The sequence below is a fragment of the Etheostoma cragini genome, chromosome 8 (genome assembly GCF_013103735.1).
Source record: "Etheostoma cragini isolate CJK2018 chromosome 8, CSU_Ecrag_1.0, whole genome shotgun sequence".
NCBI classification, from domain to species: domain Eukaryota; kingdom Metazoa; phylum Chordata; class Actinopteri; order Perciformes; family Percidae; genus Etheostoma; species Etheostoma cragini.
The window spans coordinates 17,251,392-17,275,315 of NC_048414.1; the positions used below are offsets into that span (position 1 = coordinate 17,251,392).

Genomic DNA, 23,924 nt, shown 5'->3' on the forward strand with positions numbered 1-23,924 from the left:
CAGTTAGGTTGTTACATTTACTTGCCCAATGTGACAGCTGTACAGTCACAATCACTACTGATGCTATGGCTCTAATCTGAGACAAAATAATGTCACCAGAAATGCTCATGTCACATGTCAATTTGGCTAGAAACATTCATGCGAATAAAGCCGGTGTAAGTACGTGGTTCATTCAATGGCTTTGAAGCAAAATAAAAACATGTGCGTAGAGACATACTGTTTTACGATAAAATTGGAATATGGAATTGATTTGAGACATTATAAGGTTTCCATTCATTTTCGCACTGAATTGCTCAACGTTTAACCAAACATTTGCGAAAACAAAGTTGGCCAAAATGGATTGCGCCGTCTACATACAGTACAAATTGTTAATGCTGCACAAGTTGTAATAGTGCTTGTGTGCCAGCTATCCAAACATTGCTGTGATGATGCAGATGTAGATGCACGTAAATGCCAGACGACAATCCTTTCTGCTATTTAAAATAGCAGTTATATTTAGCTCGTAAATTAAATTTAAAAGGTCTCTTGTCTCCTCTTTCTTCCACTTATATCTGTCTCGTTGACACCTGCCATGTCTGCAAAGAAAGCGGAAACACTTAACACACGTAATTTTTCATTTGAAATTACTTAATTTGCAAAAACGTTTGGGTGGAAACATGGCTATTGATTTTCATCCCATCCTGTATTTTTTTTTTGTTAGTCCATCTCGAAAAGAATAAGCTGCTGGCTCTGTTCTTCAAGTTTATGAAAAGTGAGTTTCGTTTCTCTCTCTGTTGTGTGGCTACAGAGACAGGAGCAGTTTCCAGGGCTGCCGCTGTCTGTCAAGTGTTTACTTCATCTCATCTGTCTAGCGTGAAACCTCATCATCTCTTTGTCTCATCTCACCGTCACATCCCTCTGTGGAGCGTAAAAAAAAGCACCCAAGGTAGAGAGTGAGGAAGAGCAAAGGGATCCCTCAGGCGTTCTTTTCAGGAAATGTGTAGGTCGAGTCCTAGTTAAAGAAATTGGAAATTGAAGGAAGTGGTTGCAATCGGTCAGTTTAAACTCTTGCTCAAAGGTTTGGAAATTAAATCAATGGTCTGTAAATGTTTTAAATAGTTTTTAGGAAATTGTTATGAAATTGTAATGTATGGAATTGTTGTTGTGATCTGTGCCGCTGTCTTGGCCAGGACTCCCTTGAAAAAGAGATTAGTAATCTCAATGGGATTTTCCTGGTTAAATAAAGGTTAAATATTTAAAATTAAAAAAATAGACTTCCTCCTAAAACCAGAGAGACTTGCTCTGAACCCCCAACAATGTACTTCACATACACTTACATAAATTAGTTTACTATGATTGATCATACAAGACATGAAAGCTGTAGCCATTTCAACCATGTTTATGTGAACAGGGACGGGTTGGATTTAACAATTATACCCCCTATTGTTGACATAACTGGATGTGTTCCTGGTTTCCAATGGTAACCACTTTCCTAACACTTGAATTCTTGCAACACTGCTTTTACCGTAAGTGACCATAGTATGAAAACAAAATCACTTTTTTGGGGGATTTTTTTGGTCTCTCTGTTACTTCCAGACAAAAAAAACAAGAAAAGAAAAAAAAAATCCATGCTGTTTTGAGTGAGATACAGGTTTCTGAATGTCCTCTGCCTTCAGTCTCCGGGTGAGCTGTTCAAAATCTGCACGGCTTTCTACGTAACTAGCCGAGATGAGTTGACTAACAGTAGCATGCTAGCGCTGCTAAAACACTGCTACAACACACACTAGTTCACCATAATCTACAAAAGAACTACTTACATGTCCCTGTTCTGCAGGTATTCCATGTAATGTTGGAAGTGCGCTCTCATTTAGAAAAAGTCTCCTAGCTAATCCTGCCTTGTACTGACCAAAGGTGAAGAAAGTTATGTAAATGGACAGTTTTTATACAGAGCTTTTCTAGTCTTAATGACTACTCAAAGCACCGTCACACGGTACAGGAACCATTTACCATTCACACACATCATACACTGTGGCCTAGGCTGCGGTACAAGTTGCACACACATTCACACTCCGACGCACAGCATTGGGGGCAATTCAGGGTTCAGTGTCTTGCCCAAGGACACTTTGACATGAGACTGCAGGGCCAGGGATTGAACCACCAACCTTGGCAGGCAACGGCTCCACAGCGCCCTTATCTAGCTTTTGTGATCTTACCCAACTACTGCACATGTGTGACTCCTAATAAAGATAGTATAGAAGTGAGAAGTCTCACTCTGTAGCTAAAACAGAAACCTATACACAGGGTGAAAACAGGATCTGCAGTAATGTGCGGTTTAAAAAGAAATTGTGTTTTTTGATAATGAAACCATGTAAACCTATTCTGGTACAACCTCTCAATACAATTATGAACCAGAAAATGAGCATAATATGGGCGCTTTAAAATAATTATACAATATTGTTTATATCTATGGCTTGAACCAGGTCACCCCTCTAAAATAATTTATCAAAACCATGGAAGTTGAGAAATGATCTATGGATTACCTTTTGTCATGGCAACACTAAATTCTGATTGGAACATTTGAGTACATCTAAATGTAACACATAGAGTCTCCAAACTGCAGCTTTTGCTGTTGACAAAACATAGAAAGAAAATAAATGAAATCACTTTATTATACAGTAATAGCCCTTGCTGATTTTATCAAGCAATTAGGATAAATGTCTTTCATATATGTAAGTGTTATTATGCAGCAAATGTTAGTTCCTGAGTTCCTGGTTTTTTAACTAAACACAATTGTTAATAGAAACGGTTGGAATGCCTGTTGTGACATAATGGTGTTTTTTGTTGATTACAGTATTACAAAATGTAATGTCAGACATGCCTCAGTTTATATTATTTGCCTGATGGGCAGAAGTTGCTTTGTAAACTGCCATTTGAAAGCCACTGCCCCTGGCTCACAGAGCTCATTCTTGGTAATAACAGCTGGCAATCTAAAGCTCCTTTTCTTTTCCTGCACCTATTTACTTTATTATGACTGATACAGCAGTTTTTATTTTAACAAGTGCAGCTTTTATGTTGTGGCTGGCTTATAGGAAAGTTGATTAATGATAGACAACTCATGGAACTTCATACATGATCCTTGATAGTCTTTGGTCGGTTTGAAACCAAAGCATGTCAGATATATACATTATCATTGGTGTTTGGACAAGATCTGTCGTGTTTTCTCCTTAAAAGACACATTTATCCACACAGTTATGTGAGTGGTAGACGTGCATTGTGATACATGTGACAAACAACAGATGTGCTGCTGACTCAAGTTGATCTTGTTGTTGTAGCATTTCTACTGTGCATAGTAATGTGGATGTACGGAGGAAAGGTACGTTTTCCAGTGTTCAATACAGATAAGGGGTGGACACAATTATAACAGGTACCTTGTTTAGAGACTGGGTTAACTTCTGTTATCACTATGAGAGGCAGATCGTCCCAAAGCAACCAGAACTTTCATCAAGGGCTAAATCCCAAAGCAGTGTCATTCCTGCCTGGCTTAGTTTGGATCGATGGTCTCTGCAGCAGTAGCAGCTGGCACTGGGCCTCAAGACGGAGGACTCTTTCCCCATCTTCCCTTTGTATTCCTCTCTCCTCTCTCTTTGGGACTAAAGACTAATAGAAAGCTAAAAATGAAGGAGCGCCATATGAATGCAGACATACAGTATACAGTATGCATAAGTGCTGCTGTAACTAAATCCAGCTCTACACAGCAGATACAAAAGCTCCCAAAATAATCTATTTTCTTATCCTAAACCCCCTACTGTTGCTATGACTGTCAAGTGCTCAATTGTCGTAGGGCACATATTCAGTTTACTGATGATAATGGTGGCAGATTAACCAAATAAATTCACAGTCATTTTAGGGAATGCGTTACATTTACTAAAGCTGGGAAGCTAATTAAGCCAGTGTTAGCTCTATGACTTGGTTACTGAGATTGTAACTAGTATATTATTACCAAATTTGTATTAGTAATGTGATATATTACTGCATTACAGCATAAAGGAATACATAACATATAAGTGTTGGCATTAGAAAGGTGTGAATGAGAACAGCGTTAAACAAATAATTGAGATCCATAGAAACGGGAGGGACTAGCGGCAGAGAGAGGCAAGCGGTGCTAGCACGGATCCATCCTCAAACTCAGAAGGAACTTGGATGACTGAGTAGGATTTCAATACAGTGCAAGAAAGAAAGACAGTATAATGAAAGACAATAGAAAGGCGGTGTGGAAAGATAGAAAAGGGTTAAAGTGCACATGGGAAGACGATAAAAGATGGAAAAGGGTTCAAAGTGCACAAAGCAGGCGAAGATGATAAAAGATGGATGAAATAAAAATGAGTTAGAGGAAAATTAAGCTGGGAAATGGAAATGCGAGGTGATTGTTTTGGTGATAGGCTACTTCATCGCTACATTTTATTCAGCTGTCGGAGAAGAAATATTGTAAGTGATCAATAAGTGCATCCATTATTTCCAGTGAATGGACAAATGTGATGCTATCTCATTTAGATACAGGGTGTAACGACTCATAAATCCAGAAATAGAGAGGTGAGTGAACAACTGAAGAAGTAAAGCCATGTCCTTTTACTTCACAGTAATGAATCTGTGGTCAAGTATATATCTGTGCTGTCAGATTTAAGACCGTAAAAAGCACAGGGCGAGAGGAGGGAAAGATGAAAAGGAATCAAAGGACAAATACTGAGGCGAAGACCAGGATGAGAAGGAGAGGCAGTCACACAAATTACTGTTAGCTGGAAACCTTTAGTATAGAGTAAATGATAATTATTGATCACTGAGTATGTCTACATGCACAGCAATATTTGACTTTTATTCAGAATATGATAATATTCTAAATTTAATGCATTTTCTGTTTGGATATTTAGAATAAGTTATTTTTCCGAATTTAGCCTTTTAAGACATGTGGGATATGCCAGTAGTAAAAAAATCCTTTTTAGCACGGCTACATGTAAACGGGAATATTAGTAGAATAATCACTTTAATTAGCCATTTAAACAGCTTAGTCGGAATATCGTCTTTTTCGGAATAAGTGCAAAAAACAGATTATTATGTGCATTTAAACGTAGTCTTTGTTGGCAAGAGAAGGCAGACAGTGGAGGTATAATGAAAGGGGAGGATGCAAGAGCGGTACAAGAAAAAAAGATGGGGATAGAAAACATTTTTTAGTATTAAGGCAAGACAAAACAACTAACAATGTAATCTATTTTAGTAGGTCCACGGGCTAACAAAGAACACATTTTCACATTTGTTATTCATTCTGTGATTTTCATTGAGTCACAGTTCTTCATTTAACATAACTGTCATCTGATAGAAACATAATTAACAAGTAACAGGATTTCCATGAATTTGTCTGTAGTTGAACCCTCTGCCACATTTCTCTGCTTCTCTACACTATGTTCCATTACCAGCTCTGCCTTACACTCAAAAATCCCCAATTAAAAGGTTGTTTTACAACGAGAGCACACAGGCCGTCATCACCCAGTTAGCTGGTGAACTCTTCTCAAGATGTAAGGTTGCAGAGCAGAATGCTGCTGTCAGAAAAATGCTCCCTGATTGTAGATTCAAGGCATCCATGCATGTGTATTAGCAACAAGATGTCGATAAATGGAAACATTTTAGTAGCATTGCTTGGCACAATCAGTAAAATAAGTGCACAACATGACTAGTACTAGACAAATATGTTATCTTGCCTAAAAGTTTTTTTAGAAATGTGCTTGTTTTGACAAGGAATCCAGGAATGTTTTAGTGGGCTAGACCAGTTCCCATTTTCTAAATAACCATGTGCCTGTCTTCATGCCTAACTCAGGTTCTTTTTGGTGGCGTGTCAAATTATTAATCCACTAGTAGCGCTATGGAGCTTTCACTTGTTGCAATTACTTTTTTTAAGTGTGAGATTTTTTTGTAAATACACAATACCCAATTATAAAGCTACCGTGTTGATAAATACACAGATACATTACTTTAGGCTTTGTATCTTATAGTATTTTACCGTGCTGTTAATAAAACCGGGCATGTGCATTAGCTATTGACGTCTTTTTGGTAGGAACTGAAATCGAAACGAGTTCAACACAAAGTGAACACATGTGCACTTCAATTTACCTTTTCTGCGCCTGACCTGTTTTGCACAAAGTTGGATGTGACTTCATGCAAAACAGCCTGTATAGCAGCTTAAATCCACCTTCATATGTTGGTGATACACTTGAAAGGGCTTCTTTGGGCGCCAGAATAGCTCATTTGGTAGAGCGGGCGCCAATTTATAGACGTAGCGGTCCTGGGTTTGACTCTGACCTGTGCACCTTTACTGCAAGTCATTCCCCCCTAATAATATATAATAAAAAGGTCTCTTTCACACATGCCCTGCTGTCCTGAAATTATCAATACATTTGTTATCAATACTTACATTACCCATAGGCACTGTATGTGGGATTGCAAATGTCCAAATCAGTTGGACTGGATATTAAACAGTCTTTACCCTGCAAGCTCCCTAGTACAGAGTCGGTGTCATGTCTGATTGAGCTCATGTGTGAATAAAGCTGCTCTTTGTCGGAGAATTCACAGCCAGCAAGTTTGCATGTTGCTGATGTTTCAATCACGCAGCTGGCGCAAAACCAGAAGAAAACAAGACACCCAAACAAAATTTTCTAACTGGAGAGACGGCAAGTTTTGGGAACCACTGTCGGTAGGCGTCAACGGCAAAATCGCAATCCCCTGGCACGGCTTGCTTAAGTGTATGGTTAAGTGTATGTTGAGGTGCAATGCAAGTGTGTGAGCACTAAAAACTACTTTCTAATAATCTTCTGCACCCCTGCACCACTTAGCCTATGCAATAAGAAGCTACTCTTTTTATGTCGGTGTCTTATTTGGTTGCATGTTTAAAAAGTCCTGTGCCATGCTGCTTTTCAGATGCTTTCATATAGGCCTTAGTGGTCCCCCAATACTGTATCTGAAGCGCAGATTAACAGCCACTAGAGCCAGTCCCACTATGAGCTTTCCTTTGGATGTGCCATTTTCTGTGTCTGTAGCTTTAAACGCTACTGAAGGGCGGGGGGGGCCTTAACCTATTGCCATTTCTAGCCACTCTGGGATCATGGGCAGGCTGAGGCAACTCATGTTAATGTTAAAAACCCCATGAAGTGAAATTTTCATGCCATGGGACCTTTAATACAAAAAGGAGCTTTACACACATTATCAGAGCTGAATATTTGATGAAACAGTTTTAGACATTTGATGTAGTGTTGATTTGATTTACAGTGCTCATTTCCATTTAATGGGTTCTTCAAGTTAATTGTAGCACACCATACTCAACTGTATTCCTCTAATATAACGTATTTTTCCACAAAATAGCAACTAGTAAAAATGCTAAAAATGTCGGCTTCTGATTTGAAGGACATTGTCCCAAATTCATACTATCTATGAAAATGGCCATAGACAAACAGAAAGAGAGAGACAATGAAAGAAAGGTGTTTACCCACTTTTTTCCTGTGTTGAGAAGCCCCAATAGATTTGCCTATAGCCCCACACTCATTTTAATATTAATGTAACTTGACTGTATAATGTTGCCTGAGTTATAGAAAATGATGAACTGCAAACAAAAGACCATTAGTAGCTGGTTTGGTTCTCATTAGTTTAGTTTGTTGTTTGTTGTGTTTTATCACCTTTTAATAAAGGCAAACAGAATAAGTCACTAAAGGATAGATGGCTAATAATAAAGTGTGTACTGTACATTATCAAATTGTGCAACACTGAATAGGGCTGGGTTAAAATAGTTGATTTTCAAATTAAAATTGTTCTTTGTTTGAGTGATCTGATATTGATTATTAAAATCCTGAAATCCTTCTTTTAAAATATGCTTTTTCACCATGGAATTAACCCCCTTTTGAGGGTCAATTCTTAATGTTATTATTAACTGGTTGCAATAGAAAACATAGTTGAGGATTGTTTCTGGTTTGTACAATTTCCATAACAAGTTCTTTGAGAATGAATTTTATATCCAAGCAAAATTTATATTGCAACTAAAATTCTCCTTACCTACTGTTAATTGATATCAAAATGAATCGGAAATGTAATTAAATCATAATCAAATCAATCTGATAGGCATATCAGATATACTGTAAAGTGTTAATGTCTTCATATATGTTTTTTATTGTCTTTTATCTTACCTGTAAACACAGTAATAATCCGCACTAGGCGGCCTATATCAGCAATCCACAAGAACAGGTTTAGTTTGTGGCAGGTGAACCTCTCCTGTACCCAAAGGGCCTCCATGTCATACAACATTAAATCACTTTGTATCTTTACTGGAGTTAGATTCTGTCCCAGTCATGCCAGAGGCCTTCCAACTTTTGTTGTTTAGTTTCTGAGTTAAAGTTTGACAGTGGGTCTTTAGTGGCTATTACTGCTTACTCTAGAATGGATTTTGTATTTTGGTTTTCAGTTCCTAGTTTTCTGTGCTTGTGCTGTTTGTTTCTTGTGTCCCTGGAGCCCTGCCCGGCATGGCTTCCTTTGTATACTTGTTTTGTGTCTAGCCTCTTCTTTGTGTTGCCAGTCATCTTTGTCTCGTTACCTGATCTCAGTGTTTTCGTCTTTATTCCAGTACCCTGTCCACTCCAGCTGTGCCATCTTTTGTGATTAGCTTCTAGTGTATTTTTACCTGTGTGTTCTTTGAGTTCTTTGTTGGCTTGTTTGGTTTGATTCCCTATCTTGCTGCTCGTGTTATGTCTTAGCTTTCCAGTTTGTTCCTCTGCTTGGAGAATAAATGCTTTGCTAGTCAGGTCCTGTATCCAGCCTGTTGCTGTCCGGTGTGCTTTTTGGTCCAAACCTGCACCAACCGGGACAGATGATGGACTAACAAAGCTATGCCTCCCCAATATATATTTCGGTCTTTTCTGAAAAACCTACCTACCAGGGGCGGTGTGTTCATTGTCAAACAGGAAAATTCTATCACGGCAACTATCATTCTATCATTCTATCTATCTAATTCTATCACGGCAACAGTTGCTATCAGTGTTTCAATCTAGAGGTCTGATCCGCCACTAGATGTCCAATCAGGCTAAAGTCGTGCTTCAAATGGCTCCGCCCCTTTTGGTGCGATTTCACTCAGGTTGAAAATCGCCCCAGAAGTCTCTCATTGACTCCCATGTAAAATCAACGTGCTTTCTTCATACAAAACGTAACCATGAACGTAACTAAGAAAAGAGCGGATAGCAGCATCAAATCAATTCACGTACTACTGTCAAGATGGCTAGCGTTCAGTGCAACTCAATTGTCTCTTTGAAAGAAGTTTTATGCTCAGCTTGGCTTCGTCTACAGTTGCAATGACGTGGGAACAAGCAATAATCGTGCACCATGTTTAGTAATAGGCTTTTAATTTTTACTTTATTTTTACGGTAAATTATCTATTATTTTGCTGAAATTTGAGTTGTTACAAGTTCACTTGTATAGTAAAAGAATAGCGGTGGTCATAGACATAAAGTAGTTCATGGTTTAAAATGGAAGAAATGGTCTTTCCCTAGTAGAAAGCCATATCGGCCCCCTCTTTGACACCTCGTATCAACAAAGTATGGGACTCCCAGTTTCTTAAATAGTTGTTATTCTTAGTTGATTTTTTTCCCTCTCTGTCTCACTATGGCATAATTACTGATAAAACATTCTTACATGATACACAATACAAGAGATTCACACACACAAGCAGTCACGCTTTACTCATTAGAATTCCTCCAGCAAGCAGAAATGTCTGAGAAAATGTCTTTAATTGGCCACCATGGGGGCTATTGGACCCCCACCCCCCCTTCTCTCTCTCTCTTTCTCTCTCCCTTTCTCTCTCTCTCTCTCTCTCTCTCGGCTGCTGAATAAAGCCCAAACCTGCTGAAAACAAAGATTCTTAATTCCGACTCACTGCTGACAACATACTCTCATGTAGAAATTACAATGAATTTCAATCACTTGATTCAAAAAAGGTTGACATCATAAATCCATTATTACAATTAAAATGAATTAATAAAATAATATGCCACTTGCAATATTATTGGAACAATTGGAATACATTAGCTGCCAAATGATTTTTGCAATCCCTACCTGGCATCCATTGACACATGAAAAGATTATACCGGTATTGTTTCATGTTAGATGAGGTAAATTGTTTTTTTATCTCTAATATACAAGCACGATGTATCTTTAAATAGCGGCCCGACTTGCTCTTGGGAATTTTAAAGGGTTTCAAGGCTCAGCTTTGCTCAGCAATGCTGGAGCACAACTAACCACTTGCCTGCCCACGGGGTGTAAGTATCTTTGTGAGGCAAAGGATGGTTCCAAAAACCATATAAAAGCAAATAATAGCTCTCAGCCAATTAATGACAGTAATTAATTAACGTCAACAGTTCAAAGGGCTGCACTATTTTTGCTGTTGACTTCAATCTCAGAGAACAACACTTACTTAATAAACCATAGTGAATGTCCCTTTGACCCATTAGAAAATGTCACTGACAATGTCGTATCGTTACGTCCAAACCATTTTTAAAATGTCCTATGCTGGGAACATGCTGCTCCTGTGAATCTTTTGCGTTGTTCTTCAATATGCAAATCCCCATCTGCTGTGATTATTTCTGTGACCCTTTGTCAGTTCCCGAGACCTCTGGGAAAACAAATCATCGATGCTTTCATCTTCAATCCCTAAAAGTTTCCCCTACTGTTTTAACCTCTAAAAAGCCGCCCTACCAAACTATAATACATTCTAAAAAATGCAAAGGATATCCAGAATATCCATCTAAACAATTGAACTTAATGAAACGAAGAAGCTGTAAAATAGTGTCTAACATTTCAATATGTCTTTTGGGCATTATATAAAGCAGCCTCATTGCTTCGCCAGAAATGTGATATTGTCATACAATTTAGAAACAAATCTAAAAGCTACTTTAGGAGGATAATCTAGACTGAGGTAGCTCAGTCTGTGGGGACTGTACCGTCTATGGTGGGGACACGGCTTGGGTCCCAGCGAGTTGCTGGTTCAATCACAGACTTCCTTTGCCCTGCCGAGGTGCCCTTTAGCATGGCGCTGAGCTACTCCTGATTTGCATGTGTGATCTGTGTGGATAAAGAGGGTTTTGCAAAAAATTTCAACTGCCATTTACATTCACCTTATAGATTGACAAATACAGTTTTCTTTTCTTCCTCTTAGTTTAGTTGAATCAACACCTCTCTGAAACAGTTTGATCAAACCCAGTCATTATAACCTTCATGAAGGTAGAACGCATTGCAGGACTGTTCTATTAGACTGCATTTGTTTTAGCTTTGTTGGTGTGAATAATGGGACACATATAACATATGTAATTTAAAAAACTCCCAATGTTTTTTTAAGGATTGGGCATTCAGACTAGCACAGTATTAATGTTTTTTCAGGTGTTGGAAAGCATTTTCTGTTATTAGCTTGAAAGGTATTGGGAAGGTGTTAAATACAATACATTTTGTTTGATATTTAGTGTTGGCAAATGGCTTTTTATTGTGTTTGTGTGTCTTTTGCAAAATAATCATATTCAATTTTTATCATATATCCTCCATTACTACTGTAGGATAGTGATAGAGCCATTAACAGCAGCTGTAGCTGTGGGTTTATTATAGATAGATTTAATGCATTGAATTGATTTCTAATTATATCCATATTTTCCAGTGTTAGTTATAAACATTTCTGCATCATTTATATTTCTAATCAAAGCTGTAGGTAGATTATTTCTATGTATACTGTGCCACAATTTTCTAATTATTGCGGTTGTAAGCAGTCCAAAAGAGTGCTGCCGCGAGGGACTAAACAATGAGAGTAGAAAGAATTGCGTTATACTGCGTGCTGCGTTGTTCGCGGTGCGGCCAACAGAAGTGTTCACTCCCAGCTTCACCCTCTATCCGTCAAAGCCCAAAGAACCCAGGTGCACAGGTGAAGCAAACAAATATATCACTTCTGCTCAAACCATCATGGAAATGGCCACCACCTACAATATTACACATAACACAATAATCAATAAATGAGACCATAAACAACATAATGTGGCTCCTACACTAATATTGTCTTGTGTTTGTCAACTTGTGACAAAGAACTTAATAATAAACTTACTATATAAAATTGGCATTGGCCTAAAGTCTGATTTTGGCAATATTACTTATCCTTTCAAAAGAGAAAAAGGTCCAATGCACTCTTAATTAAAAAGCCTTTATCTAAATGTATATTTCTTATCAAAATCTAACACTAAAAATAGAAGTGGAGGGCAACCCATGCGTATGGGCACAAAGCGGCCTTTTTCAGAGTGTCGCCCTAAAGACATTGGGGCGGCAAAAAGGGAACACTAGCCCATACATACCTGGTTGCAACAGCAACTGGTCCCACACTAAAATAACATCCGAGTAAACACATTTTCACAATAAACAAAATGCACAAAACACCTTGGAGAGGAAACTCTAGCCTTGACTCGCGCTGAACCCATGGTTTGATAGAAAGCTTGCCGCCCCATGACCTTAAAGTTGCAATAATCCGCAAGAAGCAAATTTTCTGCCCTGAATGACGAACGGAGATGTTCGCGCAGCTTGTAGGATCGCCTACCTGGTTGTGTAGCGGAGGGCGTTGAAACTTAACCTGCAATTAGTAGTGGTGTTCTTCTTTGGGCTGTCACTGTAAATTTGGTGGGCTCTAATAATCTCTCATAATCTGAACATCTGCCAAATTCAGGAACCACTTAAGCAGCAAGCGTGATACTGGACAACATTAGCACCTTCTAGCCCCTCTTACAGCCCAACGATGCTGATGTTTCATCTAGGATTTCTGTCCTCCATGTCTGCTAGCTTCACCTCCAGCTCTTGTTAAGCATGGCCATGGCTATCAAGAATACTTGCGTTGCTTTCCACTGTGGTTTTCAAGTTGTTCACATCAGATTGGACAATTTTTGTTGTCGAGGCCCATCTGTTGAATCAGAGAAACACAAGTGGTCAACTATTGAAGTTGGAACCATATAAAACAACTATTTGACAAATTTGGGCCAAGAGCCACACTTTAAGCCGCCACCTCTGTCCAGCCAATCATGTGACTCCAGTGTACTTTCCTTTTTATGGGATTTGCTGTTGAGCTATACGTTAATCTGTGATGAAATAAACCTCCCCTTGTCCTAATGTTTTCCTTATCTTTTTATTAAAGAGCTCAGATCTAGAGGCCTTTTTTGTAAGCATCCTGGACCGTTTTTGTGTTGTCTTTGTTGCAAATTCAGTTTTTGAATTTACAGTTACAGTTTTTCCAGAGTGAAATTGTATAATAAAGCTAGTTTTGTCAATTAACTTGAAGGATAAGATTGTTACAGTGATTTTGTGTAATTAGAGTGGCTGTATGACACAATTAACTGAAGGCAGGAATGAACGAATAATATCCTTTCACAGCAGACAGATAGTGGGTTTCCATGGCTACAGCCCAGTTGCAGTGCAAGGTTTTCTGCTTGCAGTTTATAAAAATGGAGACATTAGAATTGGGTAATAAATAACCTATTTTCTTCTTTCAAATTGGCTACACTTTGACTATATCTGGGATTATTTTCTCATCTGCTATGTTTCATTTCATGTTTTCATTTTCTCTCTGTGCTGCTCGAGGCTGGCAGGACTTTTTCTCTGTGTTTCCAGATGGAGATTACCTTTGAAGTCAGGAGTACTTGTCTCAGATACATCACAGCAGAGACATAAGATCTAGGTTGTTGCTGGATCTTTAAGTGGTTTTCTCCAGAAAGGTCAAGGCTCAAATGTAGGTATGTTTTTTTGAGACTGCTAACTTCTAGGGTATTAACGGCGGTGATTGGGACTTTGAGTAAAGCTTGGAGGTTGAAATATCCCCACAACACCTCCATGATGTAATTAGTCTTTAGGTGCACAACAATATGTTATAGTATGTTAATGTTTGTGTTTTTTAGTTTTATAATTCATTTTGCATTTTATCTACCTTTTGTGTTGCATAATTGAGGTTTATACCAACGTTTACGAATAAAAGGCTGCACAATAGGCCCAAGGATAGCTCAGGTGGTAGAGTGGGCGTCCATAAATAGAGGTTTACTCCTCGATGCAGCGGTCTGGGTTCGACTCCGACCTGCAGCCCTTTGTTGCATGTCATTCCCTGTCTCTTTCCCCTTTCATTTCTTCAGCTGTCCTGTCAGTAAAGGCCTAAAAATGCCCCCAAAAGATCTTTAAAATAAGATGTCATTTCAAAGGAATTGCTGCGATCAATGGATTAGCTACACAACCTTTTTTTGACAAGCTTAACCTTGGTGAACTTTGACCCGGCTGGCTAGTGTGTTTGCGGTTAGCTCTTCAACCACTATAGTTCATCTAGCTGTAGGAGTAGTGCCTACATGCCTATGTCACCAAGTTTTTTCGAACCAGATGTTTTGTGAAGTTTTTGCTTTGCCACTTTCATCACCCAAATATGACATTAAAGAAATAGATATATGGTTTGGTTTTGACTAGAGCTGCAAAGATGAATCAAATAATCGATAAGTTGTCAATTTTTTAATTATTCACCAACTATTTTGATTAATGATTAGTCAATTTGAGGCATTTTTTCAAGACGAAAGTAAAAAAAAAATTGATTTCAGCTTCTTAAATGTGAATATTATCTGAGTTTCGTCTCTTGTCTGTGACAATAATCTGAATATCTTTGAGCTGTGAAAAAACATTGTCATGAGGACGTGGGACGAGGATCTTGGGCTTTTGGGAAACACTGATCCACACTTTTCCCCATTTTCTGACATTTAAAACAACTAATCAATTAATCGAGAAAATATTCAACAGATTAATCGACTATGAAAAATAATCATTAGTTGCAGCCCTAGTTTTGACATTTCTCTAAACCAGGAAACAAACGTAATACCGAATGTACCAAATATGTGTGTGTGTGTATATATATATATATACAGTATATATATATATATGGATCTTCTGTATCTGTATGGATCTTATTTTATATAAATATAAAAATATTTTATACATTTATATAAAATAAGATCCATACAGAGCATGGTCAAGTATTTATAGTAATCCAGGCTTAGTTTATTTCTGTAAGGTGTCTGTGTGCACTGTAATAGGAAAAAGAGAATAGAAGGGGTTATTACATTACAAAAGCGTGGAGACAGCAGCAGCCGTGGAATCATCCACACACTGTTACTGATTTTAGCTATAGTAAGGATAGAAAGACAAGGAAACAGAGGAAAGGCGATGATCAGACGGACTAAATGTTTAGATAAAAGGACACAAACAGTCTCAATATGCTACCAGTTTCTCTCTAAGTGCAGGCAGAGTGAAGAAGAGAGGATTGCATCACAAAAATATAGATCATGTTTTATGACAACTGTCCATTGAAATGTACATCTATAATTTATGTAGACTGTGAAGGTGGCCTCTGGGTTTTGAAAGTGCTGTGTGAAGCGTTGGTATTGTATTGCCAAACGCTACTTACAGCCCAGATACATAGAAGAAAGAGAGGAAAGGGGTAGAAAAGAGAGACAAAACATGGGTATGGGTAAGGAGGGGAGGAATATTGGGCACCTGCAACCCAAATGGCTGTATTTTATTGTTTTTGACTCGTGCCATCTGCAACGGTAAATTAAATGGAAAGAGAGAGAGGTGATGAAGTGGAACGGTGAAAAACACTGACAAAGAGACTGCGAGTTAAGGCGACTAAAATGGAAGAAAGCAAGGAGGGGGAAGTGATGGAATATGATTAGAACCTTTGAACTGTCAAAGCAAATCAATGAGATCACCTGCTATTGACAGATGTTTCTACCGCGAGGACAGATGGCAGAAAGGGAGCGAGGTGGGAGTGATAAAGACGCGTTTGGTGGGGGGATATGTCACTCTCGGTGCTGAACACCTAATGTAGGCATCAATCTTTCAGCGTCATAAACACACTCTTGTTATAGTCATGACTGGAGGAGATGGAAATGGATGAGTGAACAAGGAAATAAACAGAAACAAATGCTAACTGTAGCAGGAAGAGGAAACAGTGGCTGGTGGGGAGTAGGTTATTGGAGGGTGATTGGAAAAACTAATTCAAAATGCTGTGTACCACGATAGCAGCTGCTAATAGATGTTTCTACAGCAGAATGTTGCTGACGCTTCTTTTAATGATGAGAGAAAATGAGACGAGATGGTAGGAAAGAAGATGCGTGTCGACTGAGAATTTAAATGTCTAAACTTGCCATTTTCAGCATGTAGCTTGCAAGCTTCAAGTATGTTGTTTTTTCCCAAAGCGAAGAGTTTTTGAGAACAGCAACACGCAGAGAGCAGAAAGTGAGGGACATCCGGCACATGGGCCGAATGTAAGACAATTATCCTGGAAATGCACATCTGTTGATCCAGACTAGACTAGAAGGATGAAGCCTTACATCTGGCATGGCTCCCACGTGTTCTGCCCCTCTCGCTGTCTCCACTATCAGGGCTTGGCGCCGCCCAGGATGGTTGAGATTAGTTTAAAGAAATACATGTAAACCAGAGCGTTTTTTTTCCCCCTATCCCAGAATAGATATTCCCATAAGCCCATTACATGGCTAACTTAAACACAATTACTCACAATTAGTTTAATTTTAGAGTCAACAGCTTATTATATTGACATGACTTTGGAGGGAAAAAAAGTGAAATATTTGCTGATGCTCCCTGCAGTGGTGTCCCCCACGGAGCCACTCAACACTTAAAAAAAAAATACATTCTAATAATGATCTTCTGTTTTTGTCTCTTTTTATGGATGATTCTCACATGCTGAAATGAAAAAGGAACCTTGAAATTTTTGTGTGGCTTATGTTTTACGTACGGGACAAGATAAATTATGAGGTCACCATAAACTCTCTCTCTCTTTACATTCTTTCTCTTTTTGGCAGTTGAGATAAACGGGATTTGTAACCTCGGGGTGAATGGTGTGGCGAGGGGAGAAGCAAAGTGGCACCAGGCTGTCTCCTGTGTTTAGAGTGTCTATCAGAAATGCTGAGTCATGTTACAAAGGGGTGCTCCTTACACTCTGGGATGTATATAAGCCAGTTTTTTCTTCTACCTTGTTGAAGACTTTTCCACATTGTGCTGCTGTGCTGGGTGAAGTTGTTATCCCTATACCTGCAGGTATAAATAAAATACAAAGACCAAACTTGGTTTCACTTCTCAACTCTCTTATTTTTGTTTCACTCTCAAAAACACTCTGCTGCAACAGAAACTTCCACAACAAATGGAATGTGGCCTTTGTCTTGTTGGACAATAATGGAGCTCTGTGACACAGAAATAAGCTTTGTTATGCTTTGGCAACACAGGCAACATGTCTTTGTAGGATCAACTCATGTTGGTTTTGGTCTTTTCATGGAAATTGTTGACATTAGGAAAAATAGAATATTGGCAGAGGTACCATTTAAATATCTGAGGGCATATTGTACATTGATATATTTCACAATTTATGCATGCTCTCTGCACCCCTCTGTGAAAGAATGTTTTATTATGTTAGGATAACAAATCCATCTTTATACTTATTCATCATTTTTTCATGGACTGCAAAGCTGAAGCAGAACTGTCAGTCTCCCCACGCCGGATTTTCAGTGTCAATAATAATAATACTCACTTTTCAGCAGTGGACGGAAATGTGGAGTAAAACCTCTGCTGCCAGTGCCAGAAATGTCTGCCCCATACGTACACATGCTCCACAGCATGTTGCCTGGGCTTTGGACCAACGATTGCCTGAAAGCTGGATGCGTGGGGAGAGATTTGTACTTGAGTTAGTCATTGTTTTGTTCAGTGAATAGACACCCTCACCTACATTACAGACAGAGTGAGACTGAGTAGAGTGGCTGTGTCATAGCCGAAAGCACTCAACAGGGGGTAGAAAGAAAAGACGGTCACTGTTTAGAGCCATTGTTACAGGAAGGAAGCTGGCAGGAGGTTATTGGATGATAATCACTAGCTGTAAAAACGTGATTGCATAAAACATCCAGGAATCTGATGGGACAATAGGTACGCCTGAAGCAGAAAATGGCGAGAGCGAAGGTAGCCAACGTGGGGGAGGTGATTGACAGTTTAAAGTGGTGAGATCCTGTTAAGTTAAAAATCAATGCATTCAGACCGCGGAGCAGTGCATAAATGTATTAACACCTAGACAGGTGATGTTTCCAGGCTGATGTACGATGCGACATGTGTAGGACTTAGCTGACATTAATGCAACATAGCTTAGCCATGTAATGAGGCATGATTGATGTGCAGAAACGTGTTCAGGTAAGAGATGAAATATGTTGACAGAAGATTTCTCACAGTTGTGTGAGTACTCTAAATAACATAGAGCTGTTTTCACTAACAGTCAACAATTTTGTTATAGTCAACGATTATCTGCATTTGTCCTTTGCTTTCTCAAAAATTAATAAAAAATAAGGAATGCTCTCAGTTGCTTTGGGGAGGAATTCTTGTTAAAACCAAAGGGGCTGAGGCAAGCGTCATGCTCAAAATAATTGCATCCCTTTGGCTTTAGTGACAAATAGAAGGAATGCTAACAAGCCATTTTTTTATATTGTAAACCTGCAGCTTGTTAGGACAAAGAATACAGCTGTCTTCATAAGTTTGCATGTGTGCTTGTTTGCATCAGCTGTAGTTTGTTGCTGCACTTTTACACCCGGATGACATCCAATGACAACGGTAAAGTTATGACAAAACACCAGTTGTAAATGTGTGCACCTCTCTGACATGGAAGGCGTGATATATACAGCAATTATATAAATGGAACATAAAAAGAAAGAAATTTGTCAACTGGAGGAAAGCTGAGTATGTCCTGGTTCTCTAGCATGGATGAGATGGGTCAAGGTTGGGGACTTTGTGGTTTGTGTTGCCGTAACAACCCTGCATCGCCTGCCGGCTGCTATGGCAATGCATCAAAAATAGAGTAGTGGAAAAATAACCGTTCATTGCTTGGTGGGTGGGTTTGTTATGTTGGTAGCAAGAAAGTGTCTTGGTAGGGTGTCTTGGTAATAACATTTTGTCCATTATAGGTGAAGGGGACAAAGAGCAAGACATTCCAGTACACAACTAAGTATTGTTTGACTCAGAACAGCACACAGGGATGTTTATAGTTTTCAGGATTAAGAAGCCAAATTACTTTGGTCATTACTTACTAAAGGACCAAACAGAGGTTAGGTGCTGGTAAAACAGAAGCAAGGGGGGGACATGGTGGAGGCTGGGGGTGTGGCCTTGACCAACTGCCACTTTGCTTGTTTGAAAGCCATTATGTCTCTCTTTCATAGGTAGGCCAAATTCTCTGGGAAGGCAAGGCAGAGAAAGGGGAGGTAATCTTTTCCCTTATGACCTCATAAGGGGGAAGATTCCAGGTTAGCCCATCTGAGCTTTAATTTTCTCAAAGGCAGAGCAGGATACCTGGGGCTCAGTTTACACCTACCGCCATTTCTAGCTACTGGGGGGGACCATATTGATTACTCTGACAATGATTTTTTCAATCAATCAACTAATTGTGTTAGTCGATTGAATTTTAAAAAATAATGAAAAATGTCAATCCAAATTTCTTAAAGCTGTCAATTTCATGAAACTGCTTGTTTTCTTCCATCAACACTCCTAAATCAGCCAGTACTGCTTAGTAAGTAAGCCTGTTAGATTATTTTAATCTTTTGTTTACAGCAACAATCTGAAAGGGTTCTAGAAGTTTAACCAAAAGTATTTACATTATTGAACATTTTTCACATCTTATTCACATCACTGACCTTTTTGTTGAGCTGATGACATATGGATATTTAAGGCATTTTTCCTAACATACAGTCTTCTTATTGTGAGATAAATACACATTAAAAAATGGTTTTCCTCAACCAATATTCTCTCAACCAAGTTCAGCAGCAGAAAAAGCAATCAGAAATCCTAATGAACGGACATCAGATCAACTTCAGCTAAGATCAATAAATACCTGGCTACGTTAAAATAATGCAGTGACACTAAGTTTTGTAACCTGATTCAATTTTTTTCGGAGTCAATTTTTAGTGGGCTTAGCAAAAATCCCCCTCGGACGCATGATCATCTGGTGTAGCAGCCAATAACACAGCAGCTTCCAGATCTGAGAGGAGTTTGTATAAGAGGTCTGTTTCTCTGCTTAGTATTCTGCCCCGACTTTCAGTCTGTACCCTGTCAGTCTACTTCAGCATTTCCAATTCAGTATAATGACACTTTATAATTTCTTCAGTATCAATCAGCAGACACACACCTTGTCCCTTGTGATGGACACACTCAATGACAAACCGAGAAAGAGGAGTAAGTAAGAAAAGAAGAAAGAGGAAATGTGTAAAAAGAACAGATGTAATCAAAACTACCGGCACTGGCTTCTAAAGACAATTAACAACAGAAAGAACAGAAACAGTTTGAGCAGGGGTGGGGCAACGAGGTGGAGCAACGTGGTGGAACCACGGGGTGGAGCGACGTGGCTCGCAAAGGCGTGGACCGACAGGGTGGCTTCTGGGACTTCAGCCCCTAATGTTTTCTCAAAAGTCCCAAATCTTTTAGGTTTTTAAAAATAGCTTTAACTTTATGTCATTTCTCCTCAGTCTGTCTGACTGGAAAATCAATGGAGCAGAAGTTCTATTACTGGGGAATTCTGTGAAAATAGGTTTCAAGATCCAAAATGCTGGTGATGCAAAATTCCTATACCCTACCTTTGTTTTTAGGTGACAGAAGTAAAATGTAGTCATCCTGAACATTTGTTGTGTTCTGGTTTCAGAATGATGAAGACAGTTGGAGAACAACTCGATACAAAAGAGGATATGGGCTCTACAGGATGATTTACATTGGCAACTACATGTTTTTCCAAAATGATCAGATTTTTAGGCATTCTATTATCAAATGGCATGAAAAATAGCTGCCATTAGCTGCCATAAATGGAGCATGCTTCCCCAGGTTTGGGCTGAGTTGCCTGCGAGTTAGACTGAGGGGAGAGAAGAGTAAATTAGAATGATTGAAAAAAAGAGAGAAAGAGGATCAAAGTGGACAAGGAGAGGAGAATTAAAGATGTCAAATTGGTCAGTGAGGCTAATTGCAGTAAATTACATTCTGTCTCTTATCTTTTCGTCTTTCTCTTTGTCTCTACAGGTTTTCCACGAAACAGGAAGCCAGACTTCAGGTGAGAATAACACACACAAACACAGACATTTGATCATACCATCAAAAACTTTATAACTTTACTGGGAGCTGTGAATTGTGCCAAAGAAACACACACATCAAAAGTAGTTGTTATTGCAGCAGAAAGAAGCAATGTGTGTGTGTCTGTGTGTGTCTGTGTGTGCAGGTGAGTTAAACTGTTGTTTATTTGTTATCAGATGAACAGGGGTAGGGGCAGACAGCTGGCATAAAGTGGGCACTGCAGAGGTCTTACCCTCGGATTACAGTTTAGCAGATTAGAGCTAAGCAGCAATCACCTCAAACTCAGCAGCCTCATGTACTTTACGCCGCCAGCCAACAAACAAACACACACACACACACACACCTGTACAGAACACAATTAAATTAGTGCAACTGGCACCGACGGTGTGTAACTCTAGCTTAACACCGTACACACTTTAAATCACTGGCAAACACACACACACACACACACACACACACACACACACACACACTGTGGGATGCAGGACAGTCACTGCCCCCACCCTTCCTCCCGTCATCCTCGCAAAGCAAGCTGGAAAGAAAATGAGATATAGGGCTGATTAGTTTTGTCTTTTTTTTCCATCGCAGCCTCTGCACATCACTCCATCCAGCACTTTTGCCTTTCCTTGGCGCAGCCTCGTCCCTGGATCAACCGTCATCATAAAAATCGTTCCATTGGAAGAACATCGGACAATCTGCTTTGATTCCTTCTCCCAAAGTTATTTTTGACTTTATCATTGTGTTTCTTTTTCATCTCTACGGGCACAGAAAGGAGCAGTGAAAGGACTTCTTGATTGGCTGTTGGACTATGTTGTGATTTCTAAATACTACTGAGATCAGTCAGACTTGGCAGAACCCCCTCAAGTACAGAACTTACATTCAGAAGGCGATGGTGGCGAATGCTGGACCCTCATTGGAACAGCTACATGAAATGTGTGAAATGTTTTTCATCTCAGATTTTAAACTTCTTATTCCGACTTTTTAAAACTTTGTGTAAGGGGTGGAGAGTGCAGAGGAAGGACATCAGAGGAGTGCTTTAAACTCCTCTGAGAGCCTCAGTGAAACAGGCAGATACAGACAATGGACTAAAAGGGGTGAAAAAGGAAAGGAGAGACCTTGAAACGGAGAGCGACGAGTGTAGTGAACCTCGAGAGAAAAGCAAAAAGAGAAAAGAACGAAAAAAAGAGAGAGAATACTGAGAAATTGGCAGATAACAGAGGAACCGAGCAGCGAAGGAGAAAAGAGGGGTATTTTTTAGGTCTAGGATGGCTAGAGACGTGATGAAACACCCTTCAGGCCAGACCTCCTCCCTTCTACTGCTCCTCCTCCCTCTCCTCCTCCCATCTTCCCTCCCTCTCTCCGCTGCTCTCAGCTAGTCTGCCGGTATTCTTAGGCTGAGCAGCTTCAGTGCAACAAGAGAAGTAGAAAAAGAGAGAAAGCAGACCGCTGGAGCCGAGCTCATCATTCACGCAGATGGCAGAGAAAAGGAGAAAGACCTGCTGCATCCATCCACACCGTACACTGGATTTCACTGAAGATGGACATTGCAGTTAGCCCCCCCCTCATAAAAAAGGGAAGGAAAAGAAAGAGGTGGCTTTAAAGACAGTGGAAGCCAGAGAAGGGAAAGTTAGAAAGGAAAGAGGGAGGGAATGAACAAAGCATAGAAAGGTGGAAAAAGCTGAGACTGGGATCGAAGCTGAAGGAGAGATCACCTCTCGTGGAAAGCAAAGCGAGCAGTTAGGCTACAGCTGTGTGTAATTCAGCTGGGACTCCTGTGTGTGTGTGTGTGTGTGTGTGTGTGTGTGTCTGTGTGTGTGACAAGCACATAGCTGTGAAAAGAGAGGGAGAGAATCCAGCGGGAGACAGAGAGAACGCGTAGGTGCATTGCTTAGCGAACAGCTTGACTGTAAGACAAATTGACTCTGACACATTGTCCTCCGTCAGAGAGTGTGTGTGTGTGTGTGTGTCTGTGTTTACTAGTCTGATATAGTGGGAGATCTTGTTGTCCAAAGTGTTAGTCAACGGGTCGTTCCAGTCCCGTTCACAAGGCCTTGGTGGTGGTTTGCTTGGAGGCGGCAGTGCAGAAGGTGGTGGTGGGCTCGGGACAGTGGCAGGTCTAGGGGTGGGGGCATGGCCATGGGGGGGCCGCATCCCATCCTCCACCCTGCACCGTGACAGGCGCTGGGGCTGGGGGTCCTGGGGCGGGGGTCCATCTAGGGGGCCTTCCAGACTCTCAGAGCTCCGGCCCTGGCTGAGCGGAGGGACGGCCGGGATGGCAGGAGGTGGAGGTAGCACCGGGGGAGGAGCTGGGATGGAGAAAGTAGGCAGGGCGAGGTGTTCCCGCAGGGTCTTGGTTCTCCTCGGCTCGCTGGCTCTCGTCTTTCTCACCTCGCTTTTCTTCACCTTCTCGCTCCGTTGGGGCGTCGGCTTCAACTACCTGGAGCCGCCCGGGTGGGAGGAGTCGAGGAGGGTGAAGCTAGTGCCCAGCTACGTGGGCGCCCACAGGCTGTCGCCACCTGACACCTCGCAGCAGAAGACGTGTGTCTGCTTACGCTGTGTCGGAGACCCGGGCGTTTCTGATTGGTTCGACGAGAACTACGAGCCGGATATCTCACCTGTTTGGACCAGAGACAACATCTGGCTTTCCTCTGATGTCTACTACTGGTGGGTGGTAAGTAACAACATCATTTAACTTTACATGCTTACTGTGAATGTTAAGTGAATGC

General features: G+C 40.1%; 1 protein-coding gene across 2 annotated transcripts in view; it reads left to right on the forward strand.

The window, feature by feature from the left end:
- Positions 1–23,924, forward strand: part of st3gal2 (ST3 beta-galactoside alpha-2,3-sialyltransferase 2) — a 47,548-nt gene that overhangs the window by 11,099 nt on the left and 12,525 nt on the right. Inside the window, exons 2-3 of one of the 2 annotated variants that reach the window (XM_034878072.1) lie at positions 21,148–21,178; positions 21,787–23,869. In XM_034878072.1, coding sequence (XP_034733963.1) covers positions 23,471–23,869 — 399 coding nt within the window. In that variant the 5' untranslated portion in view covers positions 21,148–21,178; positions 21,787–23,470. Of the gene's footprint in view, positions 1–12,196; positions 12,209–21,147; positions 21,179–21,786; positions 23,870–23,924 lie in introns of those variants that run through there. The other variant, XM_034878073.1, reaches the window with a different exon arrangement.